This window comes from Salvia hispanica, chromosome 6 (assembly GCF_023119035.1).
Source record: "Salvia hispanica cultivar TCC Black 2014 chromosome 6, UniMelb_Shisp_WGS_1.0, whole genome shotgun sequence".
Classification (NCBI taxonomy): Eukaryota; Viridiplantae; Streptophyta; class Magnoliopsida; order Lamiales; family Lamiaceae; genus Salvia; species Salvia hispanica.
Window position 1 is genome coordinate 7,879,563 of NC_062970.1, and position 7,213 is coordinate 7,886,775.

Below are 7,213 nucleotides of genomic sequence, written 5' to 3' on the forward strand. Positions count from 1 at the left end.
CATTTATGGAAAAAAATAAAATGTGACTTTTATTATAGGACGGAAGAAGTATCATGTTCCCGGTCAACTACTTCCCCAAGACCCCAACCATGTACAATAATTTTTTTGCTTGGATATGGTTCTTTTCATGGCCTACAAGAAAAGTAAAGAACAATCTATTCTACAATTCGGCTTTGGGATATCAATATTTGCATTTGCAACATCCATATTTTTGTAAGAAATAATTTTTTATTCTTATTGCAATCCAAGGCACAAATATGAGTCACAACAAAGAAGAACACTTAGGCGATAAGGCGATGGGCCAGTATTTGATTTGCCATACATATCTATATACTATCCGTAGCATATTTCTTTTCATAGCATAACTTTATTAAAGTGATATAAAGATGGTAAATGCAATGAGTAGAACATACATGATTATACTACTCATATTTTAAAACAATAGAGTTGAAGAAACACAACAAAATACTCCCTCCGTCCCAAGGAAGATAACCCCTTCTTTAGGCGGCACGAGATTTTATGCAATTATATTTTGTGTATTAAGAGGAGAGAGTAAAGTAAGAGAGACGAAATAAAGTAGAGATAAAGGTATTTCCATTTAAGTAATGGGTCATTTTAATTTGCACAAACCAAAAATGAAAATTGATCATCTTCAGTGGAACGGAGAGAGTATGATTCTCGATGTAAACTTGGTTCAACGTTAGAAAGATGATTTCCACTAGACTGAACAAGTTTGGTAATGGCGATAAGGCGATGGGCCAGTATTTGATTTGCCATACATATCTATATACTATCCGTAGCATATTTCTTTTCATAGCATAACTTTATTAAAGTGATATAAAGATGGTAAATGCAATGAGTAGAACATACATGATTATACTACTCATATTTTAAAACAATAGAGTTGAAGAAACACAACAAAATACTCCCTCCGTCCCAAGGAAGATAACCCCTTCTTTAGGCGGCACGAGATTTTATGCAATTATATTTTGTGTATTAAGAGGAGAGAGTAAAGTAAGAGAGACGAAATAAAGTAGAGATAAAGGTATTTCCATTTAAGTAATGGGTCATTTTAATTTGCACAAACCAAAAATGAAAATTGATCATCTTCAGTGGAACGGAGAGAGTATGATTCTCGATGTAAACTTGGTTCAACGTTAGAAAGATGATTTCCACTAGACTGAACAAGTTTGGTAATATGTACCGTAGAAAGGTAGAAAATGAAAGACTTCCTTGGAACCATTTTCCTGTGATGATGTTGAATGATCCAATCTATAGTAAAAATAAAAATTATTATTGTTAATTCTCTGTTCGAGCAATGATTGGCGATTCAAAAATGACAAGAATATATATAAACGTAGTAAGATGTAATCAAATGCAAACTCTATATATTGTAAGAATTTCAAACTATAATCCAGACTATTAGAAAATGTTAATAGTCAATATATGTCAACATAGTGTCAACAGTTGATCAAAATAATAGCAATAAAAAATGTCAACACAGTGTCAACGGTTGATGTTGTATTAATATTGTATTGACATTGTGTTGACATCTTAAAATTTTACACTATGATAACATTATGTTGAAACTGTGTTGAAAAGTTTGGAGTTTGTACAATATATAAAGTTTGCATTTTATCACTAATCACCCAAACTAACTATATATATTAGTCGATTCATTTTGTTATAAAGTCATGGAATCTGTAAATTTAACGGTTATAGCGCTTTTAGCTCAATATATAACAATTTAGACATTAGTTTAATTAAGCACTTAAAACTAGACTAATTTCTTTTTTTTTTTCATTAGACATAACACATAAAAAACGTTTATGACCAAATAGGAGTTTTGCATATTTTTGTTGTCATTAAGAAATGACTATGACCCATCCAAACAACTCACCATAGTCCATTCTATCAAATGGAAATCATCTCACCGTATCATTTATCTCTACACAATTAAAGCACTATATTTTTACAATTGAAGATACGAGAAAGCAAAAAAAAAAAAAAAGTTAAATCAATAAAGAAAAAAGAAACTTGAAGAAGAGAACAAGAACATGGCTAAAACTGATAAAAAGGAAAAGAAGAAGTAAAAAACCATATTATTATTAGTTAAACTTGAAAGCACGAGGAGAAAAGTGTGTAGAATCAAAAACCATCATATCCCAGGTGACCAATCCCCACCGGCCACTTGGTATTATTTCTCCCCAAACTGAATTTCTTTTTGCCTAGTAAGTATCATAAGTAAATACACACTCATCCAAACACACATTAAGCCCCATAATAACCTACTCAAGCAAGGTATAATTTCTAACCATTTCTAAGTAGTACTTTTACATCATCATTACCACATATATACCCCTCCAAATCCATTCAATTCCACTATTCCCCCTTTCTTTCACAGACTCATTTTTTGCAATGGTGTGTGCTTGTGATTACTCAGAGATGTGGGAGAATTTAGTGGGGTGTGTGTGTGGCAAGATTAAAGACGAGGCCAGTGTTGTTAGCATTGAGCAGCAGAAGAAGAAGATTAAAGGCATTGTCGTGCTGAAGAAGAAGAATGTGATGGATGTGACCGACATCCGCGCTTCCTTGGTGGACCGAATTCACGAGCTCATGGGCAAAGGCATTTCCCTCCAGCTTGTCAGCTCCCACTCTGCTGATCCTGGTTAGTCCTCTCGTGTTGTCCATTTCTGCAAATTAAGTGAAAATACAGAATTAATTGCAACTTTTTTTGGTTTGTTGAAGAAAATTTGCTAAAAGGGAAGGTAGGGAAAGAGGCATACTTGGAGGATTGGGTGCCGAAGCTGACTTCTCTGAATGCGGAGGATGATGCGTTGTTCGATGTGAGCTTCGATTGGGATGAATCTCTAGGCGTTCCTGGTGCTCTCATTGTGAGAAACCAACACCACAGTCAGGTATACTTCAAGACAGTGAGGTTGGAAGACGTCCATGGCCACGGTCCTCTCCATTTCCTCTGCGACTCTTGGGTTTATCCCGTGCATCGCTATGCATATGATCGTGTCTTCTTCACAAACACGGTTTGTCTCAGTTTTTCACTTTGTATTTTTGTTGGAAGCTTATAATTTATAAATATGTTGATTTTGATGTAATTAAATAGACGTACCTGCCAGCCGAGACGCCGGAGCCTCTGCTGTTTTATAGGCAGCAGGAGCTCATGAGCCTCCGAGGGACGGGTTCCGGGATGCTCAAGGAGTGGGATAGGGTCTATGATTATGCATACTATAGTGACTTGGGAATGCCTGAAAAGGGCCACCACTATGCTCGTCCGGTGCTCGGGGGGCCAGACTATCCCTACCCTCGTAGAGCGAGAACCGGGCGTAAGCCTAACAAAAAAGGTAAGCAATTAAGCATCCACATATTGATGTCAACTAACTTAACCATTCAAATATTGATAACTAGTTTCTTGATTTTGAAATGCAGATCCCAATACCGAAAGCAGGTTGTTTCTGCTGAGCTTGAACACATATGTTCCCAATGATGAGAGGTTCAACCAGATCAAATTCTCTGATTTCATAGGCTATGCTCTTAAGTCTATAGGCCAGGTTATAGTGCCGGAGGTGAAGGCTTTACTGGACAAGACTATCAATGAGTTCGACACGTTTGAAGACATTCTTCGTCTCTATGAAGGCGGAGTCAAGATGCCTGATTCCCACTCGCTCAAGAAAATCAGGCAGTGCGTTCCGTGGGAGCTGGTCCGGGAACTCATTCGTTCTGATGGGGAACGCTTTCTTAAGTTTCCCGTGCCTGATGTCATCAAAGGTAAGCCAAGCTTACTTCACTTTGTAAAGATTTTTTTTTAACACAAGTGTTTGCAGGGGACAAAACTGCATGGAGAACAGATGAAGAATTCGGAAGAGAGATGCTCGCAGGAGTGAACCCTGTTGTCATTCAACGTCTCCAGGTAATCGAAACGACTCCAACAAATCTACATGGTTAGAAACATGATTTTGCCATTCCGACATCGCAGGAGTTTCCACCAAGAAGCAAACTGGACCGGGAACAATATGGCGATCAAGATAGCAGAATCACACGAGAGCACCTCCACACGAACATGGATGGCCTCAGCGTCGATGAGGTCATATTCCTAATTCTCTTCACTTTTCCTCAATCCTGAAATTAAATTGATTATAAAACATGCCTGATCAGGCCATAGAGAAAAACAAGATGTTCATATTAGATCATCACGATGCACTGATGCCGTACCTCAGAAGGATCAACACCACTACAACAAAAACTTACGCTACCCGAACAATCCTTCTCCTCCAAGCAGATGGCACTCTGAAACCACTGGCGATTGAACTAAGCTTGCCCCATGAAAATGGAGACGCCCTCGGTGCCATCAGCCAAGTGTTCACTCCTTGTGATCACGGAGTTGGGAACGCCATCTGGCAGCTCGCGAAAGCCTATGTTGCAGTAAATGACTCAGGCTATCATCAACTCATTAGCCACTGGTATGTATACATTGCATACAACACAACTTTTGATGCAACGATGATGAATGTGTTCATATCTGTGTGCAGGCTGAACACTCACGCGGTGATTGAGCCATTTGTGATTGCAACCAACAGACAGCTGAGCACGCTCCACCCTATACACAAGCTTCTGAAGCCTCATTTCCGCGACACAATCCACATAAACGCCTTGGCTAGGCAGATCCTCATCAACGCAGGTGGAGTGCTTGAGATAACCGTCTTCCCAGCAAGATACGCCATGGAAATGTCATCTTTCGTCTACAGAAACTGGAACTTCACCGAGCAAGCACTCCCCGTAGACCTCATCAAAAGGTTGGTCATAACTCATAACCAATTATTTGAAACCTGCACTTGCTATTTAACATGTCATCTCTTTCTAACTACTGCAGAGGAGTGGCTGTTCCCGACCAAAGCCATCCCTACGGCCTCAAACTCCTTATCGAAGACTACCCTTTCGCTGTTGATGGCTTGGAAGTCTGGTACGCAATTGAAACTTGGGTGACTGAGTACTGTTCCATCTACTACCCTGCTACAGACAATGAGGTCCGAGGAGACACAGAGCTTCAATCATGGTGGAAGGAGCTTCGTGAAGTGGGACATGGAGACTTAAAGGACAAGCCGTGGTGGCCTAAGATGGAGACAAGAGCTGAGCTCATCCAATCATGCACAATCGTGATATGGGTGGCATCGGCCCTCCATGCTGCTGTCAACTTCGGGCAATATCCTTACGCGGGATACCTCCCAAACCGCCCCACAGTGAGCCGTAGATTCATGCCTAAACCAGATACTGATGAGTTTGCTGAGCTGGAGTCTAATCCAGACTTGGCATACCTGAAAACTATAACAGCTCAGCTGCAAACTCTGCTGGGGGTTTCTTTGATTGAAATATTGTCTAGGCATTCGAGAGATGAGATATATCTGGGACAGAGAGATAACCCCGAGTGGACTAGCGATGAGCGAGCCCTGGAAGCATTCGACAGATTCAGGACAACGTTGGTTGAGATTGAGAAGAGAATAAGGGAGAGGAACGAGGATAAGACGTTGAAGAACCGTTATGGGCCTGTGGAGGTCCCCTATATGCTGTTATACCCCAACACCTCTGATTACACTAGAGAGGGAGGCCTTACTGGAAAGGGTATTCCCAACAGTGTCTCTATCTGAACTTGGTCATTTTCTGCATCCCTTATGTCTTAACACTAAAGAAGTAGGTATTCTTTTACATCTCAACTAGTTATTGTTTGTGATTACATGTGTTCTTGCTTTGTTCCACCACATTATAAATTACTACTACTATTCTTTTTGTGATTATTATATATGGTTTCTGTCAATGTCATGCTCTTTTCCTATACTCATCAAACTACTAGTATTTGATGGAACAACAAAAAAATGTAGAAAAGGGTAAGCCTAGTTATATAATTGGCTAATCCATATCACCTTATCCACCCTATCCAACCATTCAGTCATGAGTCATCAAATATTATTCCAAACTCCTCCTTCCATTTCCCACCACCCAACCAATTCATGGCCATGGCAACCCAAGCCTCCCTCTTCTCCGCTACTGCGGTCACCCCCAAATCTGCCAACCCCCATCCCACAAGCCAACTAAAACCCAAACCCAACGCCCCATCCGCGCCATGGCCGATGAGGCCCCCGCCAAGAAGGCTGAAGCTCTTGCGGGATTCACACCACCCCATCGCCGATATTCGGAGGCAGCACGGGAGGGCTGCTCCGGAAGGCGCAGGTGGAGGAGTTCTACGTGATCACATGGGAGTCCCCGAAGGAGCAGGTGTTCGAGATGCCATCATGAGGCAGGGGCCGAACCTGCTGAAGCTGGCGAGGAAGGAGCAGTGCCTGGCACTGGGCACACGGCTCCGGTCCAAGTACAAGATAAACTACCAATTCTACCGGGTGTGCAGTATCTGCACCCCCGGAGAAGGTCAACGCCGGCCGGACCGGAGTTGGCGGAACTTCAGGTCCATTGGGAAGAATGTGAGTCCCATTGAGGTCAAGTTCAGCGGCAAGCAAGTCTATGATTTGTGATCATTTCATCACATTAATTACTCACGTCTATTTCTATCTAATCTTAAACGTGATCAGGGATTCATCTCTTTCTTCGCATTCTAATACTTCATTACAACTCTGCAATCATAATTCACTGAGTCGGCTGAACTCTCCACAATTTAAACTAAAACTAATGCTATACTACACAATTAATGTTACATCTATACTAAAATCTTTTGCCGTAAAAATTTGCACTGCAGATAGTGCCGTTATGCACACAATAACAAATCAAAGGCTTCAGCCAATATGGATTCAAAGTTTGATTTAAGATTATCAATTTTGTTCTTAGAGGAAAATTACATTCAAAATTGTTTGGGATGAAAATGAAATCAAAATAAATCGAAAACATAAAAGAGGAGTCGATGCAAACGGTGGAAACAATGCGGCAGGAGACGGCCGCGTGATTGCGAGAATCAGAACTAATCCTCAGATTTTTGTATAGAGATTTTTAAAAATGTTGATTCAAGTGTAATTTGATTTTTATAAGGTTTTTTTAAATGTTAGGTTTAATTTCGGGAAGGCATTAAAGTAGGGTGCTACCTCTATATTTGAAAAATAAAATCTCTTGTAACAATGTGAATCGATAAAGTTACAGAAATATAAAATAAAACATAATTAAATTATTGTCAGGGAGATTGGATCTCACTCATTAGAGT

At 40.3% G+C, this 7,213-nt stretch overlaps 1 protein-coding gene and 1 pseudogene across 3 annotated transcripts; both read left to right on the plus strand.

Annotated features, from left to right (window-relative positions):
* The first annotated feature begins 2,198 nt into the window (after nt 1-2,198).
* Nucleotides 2,199-5,804, plus strand: LOC125196667 (probable linoleate 9S-lipoxygenase 5). 3 transcript variants are annotated; one of them, XM_048095274.1, is made up of 10 exons: nt 2,293-2,301; nt 2,444-2,668; nt 2,749-3,041; nt 3,122-3,359; nt 3,445-3,783; nt 3,831-3,925; nt 3,992-4,099; nt 4,171-4,475; nt 4,545-4,808; nt 4,886-5,804. In XM_048095274.1, the coding sequence occupies exons 2-10, from the start codon at nt 2,446-2,448 to the stop codon at nt 5,655-5,657; spliced, it is 2,637 nt and encodes an 878-aa protein (XP_047951231.1). In that variant the 5' UTR covers nt 2,293-2,301; nt 2,444-2,445; the 3' UTR covers nt 5,658-5,804. The 3 variants fall into 3 exon arrangements, with proteins under 3 accessions (XP_047951229.1, XP_047951230.1, XP_047951231.1); XM_048095272.1 differs by having other exon boundaries at nt 2,199-2,668; XM_048095273.1 differs by having other exon boundaries at nt 2,200-2,668; nt 3,840-3,925.
* Nucleotides 5,805-6,000: 196 nt separating this feature from the next.
* Nucleotides 6,001-6,614, plus strand: LOC125196792 (annotated as a pseudogene).
* Nucleotides 6,615-7,213: the final 599 nt, after the last annotated feature.